The 17,090-nt window shown below is 51.9% G+C and overlaps 1 protein-coding gene across 1 annotated transcript; it reads right to left on the bottom strand.

Annotated features, from left to right (window-relative positions):
- Positions 1-11,938: 11,938 nt before the first annotated feature.
- Positions 11,939-14,284, bottom strand: LOC147125015 (protein NYNRIN-like). The gene has a single exon (XM_085996062.1). It carries the CDS (start codon positions 13,797-13,799, stop codon positions 12,810-12,812), a length of 990 nt encoding a protein of 329 aa, XP_085852188.1. The 5' UTR covers positions 13,800-14,284; the 3' UTR covers positions 11,939-12,809.
- Positions 14,285-17,090: the final 2,806 nt, after the last annotated feature.

The following is a 17,090-nucleotide window of genomic DNA, read 5'->3' as shown; positions in this document are numbered from 1 at the left end:
AAACATTTCAGTCAGCCGAATGGGAGAGGCGGCAGGACAAATAGTTCAGAAGCTGAAAGGTTGATGTAATATGTCAATAGGTGGTGAAAATATGTTTCATTATGAGAATATGAGAAGGTCGTTATTGTTCAGATACATTTTCAAAGTGAAGTTGGTTTTCTGAGATCTGTCACATTTTTGGTTGGGGTTGGAAAAAGAGAACTGAGGTTTTGTGATCAGAAATGATTCCATGAGTTACTTTGGAATCGTTTGTTTTTATTACATTTGTAAATCCATTTGGAATAAATGTTTTTGCTTAGGCAAAGGCAATGTAAAAATGAGATCCAAGCAGCTATAAATTATCGACAGCACTAATCTAGCTTTCAGAGGCCCCAGATCACTTTCAAAGAAATATATAAGAACTTTACATGAGAGCAAACAAGAATTTACACTTTTCAATGGCTGATTGGTTAAATGTACCACATGGTGTTGTACTGAATTATATGTATTTATATAATGTCTTTAATCATGGGGCTGATTTTAACTCAATGCAGTCCTAATATGTGAGCGCTACACTTACCCCCCCACACCTGTTCCCACTCCAATCCTGCCTGCTGCCATTTTACCAAGGGTCTTTACAAGGGTGGCCCAGGAGCCCATCTGAATTAGGCGGGAGTCTCATGAAAATATGCAAACAGGACCTTGATTGCAATTTCAAGCTCCAAATGGGCAAAGCATGCACGTAATATGCTCCATTAATGTATGTCAGGTGATGGGCAATGTTCCCTGTAATTTTTCGTGGCCGTGCGGGCCATTCAAAATACCAGTCGTGCGCAATTTTTGCATTGAAAAGCTGGCAAGCCGGCTGCATGGGGTCGCTGGAGTCCTGCACGGTCGCGAGTCCATGCAGCTTACAGGGAGCATTGGCGATGAGCGGCCAAACCAGCCATTCTGAAAGGGACCACTGGAGGCCACTCACAAAACAACCTAGGAAATATCACTTTTTTTTGGTGAGGTGAGGAGCAGAAATGCTCCTTCTGGGCCCACAAAAAAAATCCAGGCCTTGCTGGCCCAACTGCGGCCTCCTCCCCAGGGTTGCCTCACCACTCCCTCCCAGGCTTTTTCTGTCGATCAGCTCAGCGTGGGAGCCAGATGATTGTCTGCCCTCCCAGAACTGACGACCTGCAGTGTGGAGTGCCTTTTGACCCCAGCCACTCACCAGAAGAATGGAAATGAGACCTGGGCCTCTAAATGGCTTGGGCCTACCACTGGCAAGAACTGCACACTCCACCCAATGCCTGTCCATTCTCTGCCGGTAGTTAAAAATATCGGCCTTCACAGGTTCAATCCCAATTGTGTGATGATTTAATTTATTTAAGCTGGGGGAACAAATGGGGCACTGGAATAGATCTGAGTGTTCAGTGGTTATCCAGGCATCTCACTGTTAAGCACTATCTGCAGACTCTTCTTAGAATGTGGTCATTTAGTGAGGGCAGGCTTTGACTGGGTTGTAATAGACAAATAGCCTGCTGACACACTGCCTGGAATTTTCCAGTAAAAAAATGAGTAGTTTTGTGTGTGGGAGCAGTTAAATTGTTAAAAATGGGAATCCCGACCTGATCCCTCCTCCAACCTGCCCACTTCCACTTTCAGCGGAGGAGGAACGGTGGCGGTGGGCGACCAACCCACTCCCAGGGGGCAGAACGTCAATTAAAATATTGTAAAGAGGCTGGAAGCCTCTTTTTTCCCCTTCATTTTGAATTTAACTGCATATGGATGAGTTTCACACAATTCGTGAAACCCAGCAGTTGAACCAAGTTGGGGCCTGCTGGATTCAGGAGGTAAGTGGCTTTATACCTACCTCCAGGATCCAGGGTCCCTGCATAATCCACTCCCCATGATCAGAGACCCCTCACAAGGCCTCCGAACACCACCCCAGTCCTCCGATTCCCACCATGAGGTTTCCCCTCTCGCCTCACTGATGATGCTGAAGCCAGCCACAATACTCCGGTGGCCGTTCCCAATCCTCTCTCGCCCCCTGCTGTTGCTTTGGCCGAGACCCCTCTGTCAATCATCCCGATCCTCCGGCCCACCCAATCCGTAGCCGACTCCAATCCCCGATCCCTGGCTGACCCCGCCCCGCCATCGATCCTCTGACCTCCCCCTATGATCCCCGATCCTCCCCCTCCCGATCCCTGACCTCGCCTCCCGAATCCGACCGAGTCACTGCCAATTCCCAATCCTCCACCCTTCCCGATCCCTGACCCCACCCGATCCCGACCGAGTCACTGCCGATTCCCAATCCTCCACCCCTCCCGAACCCTGACCACCCCCCAACCCCGACCGAGTCACTGCCGATTCCCAATCCTCCACCTCTCCCGATCCCTGACCGAGTCCTCGCCAATCTCCGAGCCCCCCCATTGATACCTGATCCTCCCCACACCCCGCCAATCCCCGACCAATCCCCGTGATCCCTTCCCCCTCACTCCCTCTCTGCAGGTGCAGGCCTACCCTCCTACAGCCAGCCAGCCTCTCAACCTGGCTGGCTGCGGGCAGAAAACCAAGGCCTCACATGTAAATCTGGCCCTGCCGTTAAAGGCGGCAGGGCCTGCGGGAAACCTGGCCTCGCGGGTTTCACGCCCGCCTCAGGGCCCCCTGCCCCCAACCCGCCTACCTGCAGAAATTTGCAGCCACTGTCTCATCTCACAAATAAAGAATGGCCATTTAGGAGAGATACTGTGAGGTTCTGATGCCCATAGAGATATATTCCACAATGAATCATCACATTCAGGAGAGGAGGGCTGGAGAAAATCATGAAGACAAAAATGTACATCTATTAAATTAGAAAAGTTGTATTTAATGCTGTACAAGTTAAATAGATTATAATGAGCTTCAACATAAAATTTCATAGAATTTACAGCCCAGAAACCAGCCATTTGATCCAATTGGTGTGAGGGTGCCAGTCACTTCCTTCTGTAACCCCTAGATGGCACCTTCACTTGTTTGTTCCTCTTTTGTAGGGCCAAAATAAATTGAACAAATAAACTGTAACTAAAACTCTAATAAATCTTTAAATAAAGCTTAACAAATCAAATTAAAATTTGGTCGTTTAATCCAATTATGCACTCCAGTCCCCGCGGCGCCCACCAGTCATGGAAGTGCTCGAGCGCGCCGGCGGACACCGCGTGCTCCATCTCCAGGGCCACCCGGGCGCGAACATGGCCACGGAAGAGAGGGAGGCAATCTGGCTGGACGACCCCCTCGACCGCCCGCTGCCTGGACCAATTGATGGCTTTTTTTGCCAGGCCCAGGAGCAGACCCACGAGGAGGTCCTCCAACCTGCCAACTCCCCTCCGCACCGGGTGACCGTAGATCAAGAGCGTGGGACTGAAGTGCAACCAAAAATCGAGGAGCAGCCCCTTCAAATAATGGAAGAGGGGCTGCAACCTCACACATTGAACATAAACATGGAAAACGGACTCCTCCAGACCGCAGAACAAACAGGCGGTCTGGGTGTCCGTGAATCTATTTAACAATATATTGCACGGGACTGCTCCGTGCAACGCCCTCCAGGCCAAGTCCCCAATAGAACAAGGGAGGACTCCCGCATAGAGAGCCCTCCATTGGGGACCTCCGCCTCCGGCGGAAGGCAAAACGGCACGCCACGGCGTGTCCGGATGGCAGGCGAAGATGACAAAGTGCAAGGTGTGCAGGAGCAGCCCGTACAGGAAACCCCTCCGTGCGGAATGAAAAGGCACGGAGGGCATCTCCTCGAGACGGCTCAAGTTGTGAGGCGCCGATCCCCGAGGGTGGTTTCGGGGCAGGGCGCCGATAAGGAATTCCGTCCGAACGGGGGAAAGCTCGGACGGGATCGCCCCACGCGCTTGAGCCGCCTCGATACACCTCGTGGTGCCGGGGTGCAGCATCGCTTTTACCACCTCGATGGCATCGACCGTGCGCCGGACGTTGTCCCAAGACATGCGCCGCGCCAACTCCTCCGGCGCCATCCAGCCCGCTCCTCCGCCATCGAGTAGGTCCCCGACTCTAGTCACCCTACCAGGCACAGCCCTGCGTTCCGCCAGCCACCCGAACTCGCGGACGTGGAGGTGCGGATTCCTAAACAGCGGCTCCCGGAGGACAGCCGCCATTCCTGACGGGGGAGAGCTCCGCCTGGAGGCGACGTAGTTCCAAACCCATAGCAGTTCCTGGTAGAAGACAGGCAGCTCCCGCAGGCTGACACGCCTGCCGCCCACTTCCAAAAACAGGAGTTGCATGTCGTAATTGAGGCCGTGCAGCTGGCGGAAAAAATACGTCGCCAGCGCACACCATCTCGGAGGATTCTCGACGTACAGGTATCTCTGCAGCGTCTGAAGACGAAAAGTCACAGCCTGGGTGCGGAGGCACACCAACGCCTGACCGCCCTCCCTAAGCGGGAGACTCAGAACCGTGGCAGAGACCCAGTGCTTCCTTTTGTCCCAGAAGAAGTCGACGAGCTTCTTCTGTATCTTGGCGACAAACGCAGGGGGAGGGATCAAAGTGATGAACCGGTACCACAACATGGCGGCCACCAGTTGGTTTATGACCATCGCTCGACCCCTGTAGGACAACACTCGGAGCAATCCTGTCCAGCGTCCTAAGCGAGTGGTGACTTTGGCCTCCAACTCTTGCCAGTTCGCCGGCCAGGCATCCTCGGCAGGGCTGAGGTAGACTCCCAAGTAGAGGAGGTGCGTGGTGCTCCAGGCGAAGGGCCTGAACGCCTCCGGCAGGGAGTCCACCCGCCACTGACCCACCAGGAGTCCAGAACATTTCTCCCAGTTGATCTTGGCGGAGGATGCGTCCGAGTAAATCTGCTGGCATTCCCGCATCCTCCGCAAGTCAGTGGGATCCGTGACCGTGAGGAGCACGTCATCGGCGTAAGCCGAGAGGACCACCTCCACGCCCGGCCCTTGCAGAGCCAGTCCTGTCAACCTCTTCCGCAAGAGGCGCAGGAAAGGCTCTACGCAAACGGCATATAACTGGCCGGACATGGGGCATCCCTGACGCACCCCCCTCCCGAAGCGAAGGGGCGCCGTCAAGGACCCGTTAACTTTAATCAGACACTCCGCGGCAGCATACAGAAGTCGGATCCGGGCGACAAAATGCGTCCCGAACCCGAATGCGCGCAGAGTCCCGAAGAGATACTCGTGATCCACCCTGTCGAACGCCTTCTCCTGATCCAGGGAAAGGAAGGCGACCGACAGACAAGCCCTCTGGGAATGGTGGACCAGGTCCCGGACCAGATGGATGTTATCATGGATGGTCCGGCCCGGGACCGTGTAGGACTGGTCGGGTGGATCATGTGGGCCAGCACGGCGCCTAGGTGAGCAGACATAGCCCTGGCAAAAATTTTGTAGTCCGTGCTGAGGAGGGAGACCGGGCGCCAGTTCTTAAGGAGGCGGAGATCGCACTTCTTAGGCAGCAGGACAATCACCGCCCTGCGCCAAGAGAGGGGCATCTCCCCGGTCGCCATACTTTCCCCCAGGACCCGCGCGTAGTCACCCCCCAAGACGTCCCAGAACGCCCTGTGGAACTCCACGGTCAGCCCGTCCAGCCCCGGGGACTTTCCCCTGGAGAACTGGCGGAGGGCGCCGGTCAGCTCCTCCAGACTCAGAGGAGCGTCCAATTTATCGGCGTCCTCCAGGCCGACCTTCGGCAGGTCCTCCCACAAAACTCTGCGCGCATCCTCGCTGGGCGGATCCGGAGAGAACAGAGCCCCGTAATAAGCGCGGGTTTCCGCACGGATTCCCTCCGGATCCGAGACCAGAGATCCGTCGTCGGCCAGCAGCCCCAAGAGCTGCTTACGGACCCCCCGTCTTTTTTCCAGCGAGTAGAAGAAGGGGGAGCCGCGGTCCAGGTCCCGCAGGAACTGGATCCGCGACCTCACGTACGCGCCTCGGGACCTGACAAGCTGCAGGTCCTTCAGCGCGCCCTTCTTCTCTTCGTACACCACCCGCAGGGCCGGGTCCTCGAAGACTTGACCAAGACGGGACTCCAGGTCGAGCACCTCCTTCTCCAACTGCCCGACCCGGGCCTCCCGCCTCTTGGTCGACCCCTTCGCGTACTCCTGACAGAAGAGACGGATGTGAGTCTTGCCCACATCCCACCATAGCCTCAAGGAGGGGAAGCCCCCCTGCTTCCTTCTCCAGCCGGCCCAGAACTGACTAAACGAATCCCGGAACCGTGCGTCCTCCAGCAGCAGGTTGTTAAAGTGCCAATACGCGGACCCCCACCGTGCGCGCAGCGGAACGAGCTCCGCCCACACCAGGTGGTGGTCCGTGCACGGCACCGGCCGCATGGAAGCCGCCGGAACGCAGGAGACGTATGCCCGGGAAATGTAGAGGCGGTCGATTCTGGACGCTCCTCTCCCAGACCTCACGCAAGTGAAGGCGCTGGAGCCGGGATGGAGATTTCGCCAGACGTCCACCAAGTCGAGGGACCCGACCAGGTCCCTCAACTTCTCCATCGCCGCCGGGCCTCGAGGGTACAATTAAAATCCCCCCCGAGGATGACGCACTCGCCCACGTCAACGGAGCCCAGAAGAGTGGACACTTCTTCAAAGAAGCGCGCTTGCTGCGCACCGGCCCCAGGGGCGTACACGTTCACTAGATGGAGCGGCACGCCCCCCAGGCGAACAGTGACCTGGAGCAAGCGGCCCGGCATGAGCTCCTTGACCCCCAAGATCTCCGGCTGAAAATGCGGGTCCAGCAAGATAGCCACCCCACTGGAAGCACTGGAGAGGTGACTCATGCTGACCCCTCCTTGCCACTCCAGGAGCCACGTGGCCTCATCTCCCGGAACGGTGTGGGTTTCTTGCAGGAAGCACACCGCATACTTCCTTTCCCGAAGGACCAAAAAGTTATTAAATCTGAGGCTAGCTTCCCTGCTGCCGTTGATGTTGAGGCTGGCTATGGTTATCTTCATTTCAGAAGCATAATTCACCCTCTACTTAAGACTAACGGGGGAAGGGAGAGGGCGGCCGCCAGTCAACTGCCACTCCCTTAGCAGCCCAGTGAGGAACGACCGGAGCTGACGCCGCCCGAGCGGGCTTTCGGCCGCGTCCGCGCCCGTGGTTCTGATGGCGGCGCGGGCTGACCCGATGAGCAGCGCCAGTCCCGACCATCTTCCGAGGGCCAGCCGGGTCCTGTGACAACCCTGGCACGTGGCCACAAAATCCCGGAGTTCCCCGATGGGAATGAGGTGGGTCCCGGCGAGGGGCGCGAGGTCATCCATCGCCTGATCGGCAATGGATTCCCAGTCGTCCTCCGCCCCCTCCACCGAGTCCCCGTCCTCCTCCGGGGGGTCGCCACCGGCGGCCGACCCGTCCGTTACGCAAAGCGCAGTGAACGGCTCGGCCGCGACGGCCGGCCCCGCCTCCGCCCGGATCCCACCCCCAGGATCGGTGGCGGAGGATTCCTCCCTGGGCTCCTGTAGGGGCGCCGGGCCAGAAGACGGCGGTGGTTCGGAGCCCCCCTCCACCCCAGGCGCCGGAACGACCGGAGAGACCGGAGAGACTGGAGAATATGTAAAACCGAGCTCCTCCAAGTCGCCCGGCGCCGGAGACACAGACAGAGGGCCTTCCACTACTGCGCCACCGGTCTCCGACCCAGCAGAAGGGGTATTTCTTGCGAAATCCTCGACGAGGTCGAGCAGCACCTGGGAAATGTCCGGGCCGCTTTGGGCGAGCTCATCTTCCGCGAGCTCGCCCGACCCAGACTCCAGGTCGCCCGACTCGTCAAGGGGTAACGCCACCGAAAGGGGATCGTTTACGTCCGCGGGTTGTTCCGCGACCCCCCCCACGGGCAGGGTCTCGTCCCCATCCCCAGGAGGCACGAGCTGGACAGACACCTCTGCCTCAGCCTCCCTAGGGACAGGCGACCCCTGCCGATCGCCCATGATGGTGACAGCGGTGGGGAGGGGCGCAGCACCCGCGGCAGGTGACGACTCCCCCTGTCCGGAGGGACCTTCCTCCTCCTGGTCCTCCTCCTCGTCCTGGGGGTCGCGCCTTCTTTTTAGAGCGGAGGGATAGTGGGAGAACTCCATTTCCGCTGGGGCCTCCCCCGCTCCCTCCGGTGGAGCAGGTTTGTTGGGTCCCCCGGGCCCGAGCCCGGCTGCAGGTTTTGATGCTCCCGCCTTGGCGGTCGCGGCCACAGGCTCGGGCACGGGGTCCCCCCCGCTCACGCCCTCCCTGATCAACTCGGCGATGCTTTCGAGTGGCAGGGGCGCCAAGTCCAGGGGCACGCCCTCCACGGGGGGACCCACTAAACGGTGTTTATTTTTCCGCGCCCTCTTCCCGACCGGACGCACTTCCTCCCCCTCGCCGGAGGCCTGGATGGCATCGATCTCCGACGACGACCGCACCTCGGTAGTATTTGTTTGGGGGGGGGCGCGGCCAGACCCGGGGGGAGGAGCGGCGGCGGCACCAGCCTCGGCCACGCCAGACGACCTAGCGGCCTTGGAGGCGGGGCAATTTTTTCGTGTATGCCCCACCTCCTTGCAGGCGTGGCACCGCACGCCGTCCGTCATCCAGAAGACGCGGTGAAGGGTCCCCTCGTGGAGGACCGAAAAAACCCCGTCGGTCTCCCCCTCCCGCGCCAGCTGAACGAAGGCCTGGCGCCGGAAGGAGAAGACATGGCGAAGGCTGGCCTCCCGGAATCCGAGCGGGATCAGCGTGATCCCCGACCTCACCTCCCCAAGTTGGAGCAAGTGGGGGAGGAGGAGCTCACTCGAGATGTAGGGCGGGACGTTCGATAATACGACCCTCTGCGTGGTGGCCTCTAGAGGGTCCTCCGGCAGGAAGGTCCCGCCCACGGTGAGCCCCTTGGTGATGGCCAGGGCCACCGCCCGCTCCGACTCCAGGAAGAACACAGCCTTCCCGTACATTTTCGAGGCGGCGAGTATGGCTGGAGGGCCGACAACCCCAGCCATGGCCTTCACGCACGCCTCGATGGTTATGTTGGGGTGGGTGTAGCTCTTCACCCCAAGCTTCTTTGTTATAAGTCAGAACGGCGACGGGGCAGCAGCAGAAGCGGGAGCAGCCGTGGCTTTGGCCGTCGCTGCCGCATAGGTCATTGCCGGCCCCGTCACCGCCGAAGATGTGCAAGCCATAATGGGGTGGTTCTTTAAAGAGCTACACACACCCCAAGTCACAGGCCCTACGGTGTTAATGGCCTTGGGAAGGTAAAAAAGTCTTCCCTTGAGCAGAGGGAGTTTAAAGTAACTGGCCCGCCTCTCCCCCTGATGGAATTAATTGGGAGAGGAGCCTTCCTTCCCTCTGCTCAAGTGGCAATTAATAGATTTAAAAGGAGGTGCCTTTTCAGAGAGGCAAAGAGAGGACAAAGAGAGAGAGAGAGGCGGGGGGTGGGAAGGAGGGGGGGCCGCAAAGGCAAGGTCCCCACTCAAGGTGGTATTCGGTGGGTGGGTGTCGGCAGGGTGCACTCCCCGATGGAAAAACAAAGTCTTATGCAGATGGTCTTCGGGCAGGGGGAGAAGATGTCTTCGCCTGGGTAGGCTGGAGAAAGCCCAGGCTCAGCCCCACACCAGGTCTTCTCAATGTAAGGGAAAAAAGCTTCACCTGGGCAGCTCCAGCCGACCCATGCCAGGCTTTCCGGCCCGTCTTCTTTCCTCCCCCCGCCTAGAATACAAAGTCTTTAGGGGAATGCACAAAAGACACCCACCTGCAGATGTTGAAGGATGCAGCTCCTCCCCTCCTTCCAAGTTGGAGCTGAGTGGTGTTCCTCTCCCCCCTCTCCCTCTCCTGGACTGGAGGCCAATTTGGGGAGGCAGTGATGGAAGGCCTCTCCAGTTGTAATGCTGGCCTCCTCTGTCCTCTCCTCCTCTCTCCCCAGGCACCTCGGTAGATGAAGATAGTTGTAGATGGTAGGTTGCTGGTAGTGGTGGCCTGGGGTCTCTCCTTCCCCTCCACTCCCAGGCCAAGGCGACCACACACTCTCCACTCAGCAGCTCAGCTGCAGCACAACCTGCTCTACAGAGAGCAAGGTCTGCAATGAGGTTGTGAGGGTGCCAGTCAGTTGCTTCTGTAACCCCTAGATGGCACTGTCACTTGTTTGTTTCTAGCCCTTTGTTAATTGTTCCTAGCCTCCTGTGTTAATTCTTAACGGCCTGTTAGCTGTTCATGGGTTTCACCTGGTTTTCTTGGTATATAAGTTCTGTGGTTGCTTTCCTCTGTGCTCAGTCCTAATCGGGGACTAGCCTTCGCTCTATGGCTGCTGGCTTTGACTAGCTGGCTGCCATGGTTCTCGAGCTCTGTATTTAAGATGTATCTAAGTCTGTGTTCTTGTTCTTAGTCTTGATAAGGTGCTGGGCTGGACTAGCGTGTTGCCATGTTGCCGCTTGTCTTGAGCTCTGTATTGATAAGCCTGCTACCCCTGTGGCAGCCCCTCGTGATAGCTTGTCTCGAGTCTCGTCTCGGCAAGCTGGTTGCGCTTGTGGTAAGCTTATCCCAGCTCAGTATGGACAAGTAGGTTGCCTCATGGAAGCTGTCCTGAGTTCCTATTCTTGACTTGCTGTTTTGTAACTTGTCTCGAGTTCTATGTATATTGTTGTGTTCCTTGTATGAATCTAGTTATGTGTGAATCTAGTAAAGTACCTTAAAGATTGTATACCTGCCTCTAGCCTGGTTTCTGCACTTGGGTCCAGAACCTACCTTGCCCGGAGAGCACGGCCCCGTATCTACACGGCCCCGTGGCTCCCCATACCCGTCACAATTTGTTGATGCCGGTGTTTATGCTCCACACGAGCCTCTTCCCACCCTACTTTATCTAATCCTTTCAACATATCCTTCTATTACTTTCTCCCTCATGTAGTTATCTAGCTTAGAACATAAGAGCATAAGAATTAGGAGCCGGAGTAGGCCATACGACCCCTCAAGACTGCTTCGCCATTCAATAAGATCATGGCTGATCATCGACCTCAACTCCAATTTCCCGCCTGATCTCCATATCCCTTGAGTCCTCTAGAGTCCAAAAATCTATCTATCTCAGCTTTGAATATAGTCAATGACAGAGTCCCTTTGCGGCAGAGAATTCCAAAGATTCACAACCCTCTGAGTGAAGAAATTCCTTCTCATCTCAGTCTTAAAAGGCTGACCCCTTATCCTGAGACTCTGCCCCCTAGTTCTCCAGCAGGGGAAATAATCTCTCAGCATCTACCCTGTCAATCCCCCACAGAATGTTATATGTTCAATGAGATCAGCTCTCACTCTTCTAAACTCCAGAGAGTATAAGCCCTCTCATCCCAGGAATCAATCGAGTGAACCTTTGTTGCATTGCCACTAAGTCAAATATATCCTTCCTTAGATAAGGAGACCAAAACTGTGCACGGTACTCCAGGTGTGGTCTCACCAAAGCCCTGTACAATTGTAGCAAGCCTTCCTTACTCTTGTACTCCAACCCCCTTGCAATAAAGGCCAACATGCCATTTGCCTTCCTAATTGCTTGCTGTACCTGTATGCTAACTCTCTGTGTTTCTTGTACTAGGATCCTAAATCTCTCTGAACACCAACATTTAAAAGTTTCTCACCATTTAAAAAATATTCTGTTTTCCTATTCTTCCTACCAAAGTGAATAACCTCACATTTCCCCACATTATACTTCATCTGCCTGCTTATTCCCCACTCACTTAATCTGCCTATATTCCTTTGCAGGTTCTTGGTGTCCTCCTCACAGCTTACTTTCCCACCTAGCTTTGCATTGTCAGCAAATTTGGATACATTGCACTCGATCCCTTCATCTAAGTCATTAATATAGATTGTAAATAGCTGAGGCCCAAGCACTGATCCTTGTGGCACCCCACTAGTTACAGCCTGCCAACCTGAAAATGACCCATTTATTCCTACTGTCGAAATCTCGACTCCGAGTAAGACTCTAAAACACAAGCAGTACTGTCAGATTGTTAGTTTAATTTTTACTTGCACAAGGAGAGAACTGCCTGGACAAAGGTTAGGCCAACATCTCTAAAGGACATCAGTGAATGCAGCATATTTATACACTCAAACAAGCAAGCGTTCCATAAATCACGTGTAATGGTATTGCATCATTTTAGCAAATTAAGAGTTTGCACAAGGACAATCAAAAGGTCAGCAGGACAGAAATATCTCCAGACAAGGTTAGTTAATCATATATTCTGTCGGGAGGTTCTGTCTGAATCTTGTTACCAAGATGATTTACTTACTCATGTCTGATCATCTTGCTACCAAGATGATTAGCTTACTCAATAGTTTTGCTTCTTTGCCTAGCGACAATCATTAATAGTTTATCTATTCTATAGCCTTATGCCTCCCTTGTGCTAGTGAGTCAATTATAGCTGTTATCACATCCTCAATGTGGGTGGGTATTATGAAAGATCTCTTGGTCCTAGACACGTTGTGACACATTTACTTTTTCCTGCTTTAGCTATAACCTAAGCAAGTTTGTTCTTTTACTTGGCCATTTTATTCTACCCAGCATGCTAAGTATAATGTCAATTTCCACATTCCCCCCTTTAGTCCTAACTAGGACAATAATCTAATCAGATCTGGATTCTTCGGAGCCTTTCTAACTCCATGGCTTCTGCCTTTTCTGAATTTTGTTGAAACAGCCAATATGCCATTTTATTGGAATTAAAGGGGATAGGTCTTAATGGAATTCCTCCCTTCGTACGGATGGGCACCTGTTTGCATACCTAACAACTGGAGGCATTAGTTCCCCTAGCATAAGTGTAAGACATATACAAAAAGGTGTTTACATGCAATTCGGGCATTACAGGTATTATAAGTGTCACAAGGAAACATAGTCCTAATGTCCATTTCCATTTACTGATGGGGTTGGCGATTCCTCTTCCTCGGGTTCTGGGGCTCTTTTGCAGTGCGAGGCGTGGATCCATGTTGGTCTCTCTTTCACCTTTACAGCAGTGTTGGTGATTAACAGGATCTGGGACGGACCCTCAAATCTTGGGTGAAGGCTACTCCTTCTCTTGAACACCTTTACGTAGACGAACTCGCCGGGCTCCAAGCTATGGCATCTTCCTTCGGCAGGGTCAAATTGGGCTTCTTTTACCTGCGAATGGAAACTAGAAATACATTTTGTTAGAGCAATGCAATAGTTTAGCATATTTTCTTCCATTTTATGAATGTCCATTTGTTTAGCAGTAAACGGTGCGGAAAAAGGCAATCGTTGGGGACGTCCCATGATGATTTCATGTGGTGATAATCCTGTTGTTCTGTTTGTTGCTGACCGCATTACCATCAATGCTAGGGGTAACAGTTCAACCCATTTGAGCCCAGTCTCATCACATAGCTTAGCTAACTTATTTTTCAACATTCCATTATATCGCTCCACCAGCCCAGCTGACTGTGGATGATAGCTGCAGTGAAAATGCTGATTGATTTGCAAAGCCTTACACATCTCTCGCATAATTGTCCCAGTAAAATGTGACCCATTGTCACTCGAGAGTTGTACAGGTATACCGAATCGTGGTACAATTTCCTTTAACAAATGTTTAGCAACGGTAACAGCGTCATTCTTTTTACATGGAAAAGCTTCAACCCATTTAGAAAACACAGCTATAATAACTAATATATACTTGAAACCCATACATGCAGGTAATTCAATAAAATCCATTTGCAAATTCACAAAAGGTCCTGTTGGATTTGGGTGGGAGGCAGAGTGTACCTTCTCAGTTTTTCCCGGCTTCATCGTCTGACAGGTAATCCACTTTTCACTAATTTGTTTTGCAATTGCCGAAATACCTGGTGCGTACCATGTCTGTGCGATATAGTCTGCCATCCCCCCTTTGCCCGCATGTGTGAAAGTATGAACACAGTGGGCAATCCATGGGAGCAAAGATCTGGGTGCCACCACGCGGCCGTCATGGTGAACCCACACTCCCTTAGGTGTTTTATCACATTGATCTTGTGCCCAGGCTAACACCTCCTCAGTACTGGCCTGTGACTGAAAGGCCAATACATCATCCAATGTGGGCGGCAAATCAACGGGTTTTGTGTTTTTAAGAACATAGGCTGACACCTGCGAACCTGTATTTGACAAAGCAGCATCTTTTGCAGCCCTGTCAGCCCTGCCATTGCCCAATGCAATTTGGTCGTGATTGCCTGTGTGTGCTTGACATTTAATAATAGCAATTTTATGTGGGCACTGGACAGCACGTAAAAGATTGTCAACTTGTTCTGCATTCTTGATCGTTGAGCCTGCGGAGGTCAAGTAACCCCTAAATTTCCAGATCTGTCCATAATCATGGGCAGCTCCAAAGGCATACCTTGAATCTGTATAAATATTAGCAGTTTTGTCTGTGGCCAAGATACATGCTCTTGTGAGCATTAATAGTTCTGCTTGTTGTGCTGAAAAGGAGTTTGGTAATGACATTGCCTCTACAGTTGAATTGGCCGTCGTGATGGCGTAGCCAGTGCGGGAAGTACCTTTGTCATCTCGGAGGGCTGAGCCGTCGACAAAATATATTAAATCTGGATTTTCTAGCTGTGTTTCACTTAAGTCCACTCGGGGTTTGGTGACCAGCTGGGTTACCATCTCACAGCAGTGGGGTGTGCCATCCTCAATGGTCGGGAGGAGCATAGCTGGATTTAGGGTTGCGCATCGCTTTATGGTCAAGTTTGAATTGGACAGTAATTCTACCTCATACTTAATGGTACGTGCTGATGTTAGGTGTTGAGTAGCGTATTTGGTTAACAGCACCTCGACAGAGTGTGGGACATGTAGTACTGTATGATGATTTAGAGTCACAGTTTGTGCTTGTTGTACAGCGTAGTAAGCGGCGGCGAGTGCGGGCAGGCATCCCGGCAGACCAACTTCTTGTTGGTATTATAATGCCCTGGTCAAGTAAGGACTTGATTACTGGTTTAATGCCTTGTTCTGCTGCTTGGGAGAGAGGATATTGTGCCTTTCTTGGGAGTGGGACTGCAGGATTGAGGGTAACCTTGTAGGGTTGTGCAGTTAACATCTTTCCGACCTCATTGGGGTGGCTAGACCATACTTGCTTGGGGATTTGACTCAGAAGTTTCTCTACTTCTGGTAGGAGCGGGAAGTTATGGATGTCCAACACCCTTGCCTCAAATTTGCCTTTGAACAGCAGGCTTGTCTGCAATTCCACCCCATATCCCTGCTTTTCTTCATACTGGACCAAGGTACCCTGAGGCACTTGCCACTCTTTTTCTATTCCTAGTCTTTCCATTTTGTTGTATTTGCCAGTTTTGACTTTCTTTCTACCACTTCTCCCTGGGTCACTTTCTAAGAGACACCCCTTGAGACATGTTATTCGGTCTAGATTAAATGTATCATCCGGTGGGAATGGCCTTTTCCCCTTTTTGGTCCATTTTACCCATTTGGTTAAGTCATCTATTGATGTCTGACCATAATTCTGGAGCATGTAACAGGCAGATGTGATTTTTTCTGGTGTTTTACTTGCTCTGGCTCCCATTTTTATTGGTTGCGATCCCCTGATCACTTTTTACTCTTTACCAATTTAAGTGTTTCTAAGACCTAACCTCCCCTGTTGAATCCCCTGTTATGTTTTTCCAAGAGCTCACAGGCAATAGTAGCACAATAATACAAAGCTAAAAAAAATTACAGAGATGACAAAAATTGCAAAAACCCAGAGGGGTATACAGATCAAAATTCTTATACTCCATCTAAACAAATAGCCAATTCTCGGTCTGCGTTGTACGCCCCTACACACTGAGTCCTTAACAGTAAAACTTATTACTTTAAAATCCTGTCTTTCAAGGATAAGTCCTATCTTTCAAGGACGAGCGTCCGTTTTTTTTTTACTTTTCCTCTATTTCGAGGATATCTCTCCCTTTCTTTCAAGAGTAATCGTTTCCTTCCTTCAAGAAACAGGGACCTCTACAGACGTCTCTTCTTACCTTCCTTTCAACAATCTGCCCGGCCTGTTTTCAGGGTTCAGGTTTTCGAAATCTGTCTCTCTTTTCTGTCAAGCCGAAAGAGGAAGTGATAACAAAAATTTCCAACTCAACCCTGAAATGAGTCTTAACAGATCGCAGTACTCCCGCCGAGACAAACAGAGTATACTACTGTACTTGTCCAAGGAGGAACCCCTTTGGTGACTAAGCACCACTGATAACTGGCCAGTTAGGGTCCGTTCTTAGAGAGTCATCGTGTTTTTGTCCGTTTACTCACCTGGTAGGTAGTAAGCGATCTCGGTGGAACCTCCAAGTTTTACTGTCAAAATCTCGACTCCGAGTAAGACTCTAAAACACAAGCAGTACCGTCAGATTGTTAGTTTAATTTTTACTTGCACAAGGAGAGAGCTGCCTGGACAAAGGCTAGGCCAACATCTCTAAAGGACATCAGCGAATGCAGCATATTTATACACTCAAACAAGCAAGCATTCCATAAATCACGTTAAATGGTATTGCATCATTTTAGTAAATTAAGAGTTTGCACAAGGACAATCAAAAGGTCAGCAGGACAGAAATATCTCCAGACAAGGTTAGTTAATCATATATTCTGTCAGGAGGTTCTGTCTGAATCTTGTTACCAAGATGATTTACTTACTCATGTCTGATCATCTTGTTACCAAGATGATTAGCTTACTCAATAGTTTTGCTTCTTTGTCTAGCGACAATCATTAATAGTTTATCTATTCTATAGCCTTATGCCTCCCTTGTGCTAGTGAGTCAATTATAGCTGTTATCACATCCTCAATGTGGGTGGGTATTATGAAAGATCTCTTGGTCCTAGACACATTGTGACACATTTACTTTTTATTGCTTTAGCTACAACCTAAGCAAGTTTGTTCTGTTACTTGGCCATTTTATTCTACCCAGCATGCTAAGTATAATGTCAATTTCCACACTACTCTCTCTTTTCTGTCTGTTAATCAATCCTCCATCCATGCTAATACATGACCCCCAACCACATGAGCCCTTATTTTGCGTAACAACGTTTTATTGGCACCTTATCAAAAGCCTTTTGAAAATCCAAATATACTACATCCAATGGTTCCCCTTTATGTACCCTGCTAGTTACATCCCCAAAAAATCCAATAAATTTGTCAAACACAATTTCCCTTTCATAAAACCATGT

Source organism: Somniosus microcephalus, chromosome 1, assembly GCF_052327205.1.
Source record: "Somniosus microcephalus isolate GS21.2 chromosome 1, FLI_Smic_1.0, whole genome shotgun sequence".
NCBI classification, from domain to species: domain Eukaryota; kingdom Metazoa; phylum Chordata; class Chondrichthyes; order Squaliformes; family Somniosidae; genus Somniosus; species Somniosus microcephalus.
Note: the sequence above shows the minus strand (reverse complement) of the source record. Positions and strands in the feature narration are given on the sequence as shown.

Excerpts from the sequence above, each read along its gene's own strand:
- LOC147125015 (XM_085996062.1), bottom strand. The coding sequence starts at position 13,799 with ATGGCAGACTATATCGCACAGACATGGTACGCACCAGGTATTTCGGCA.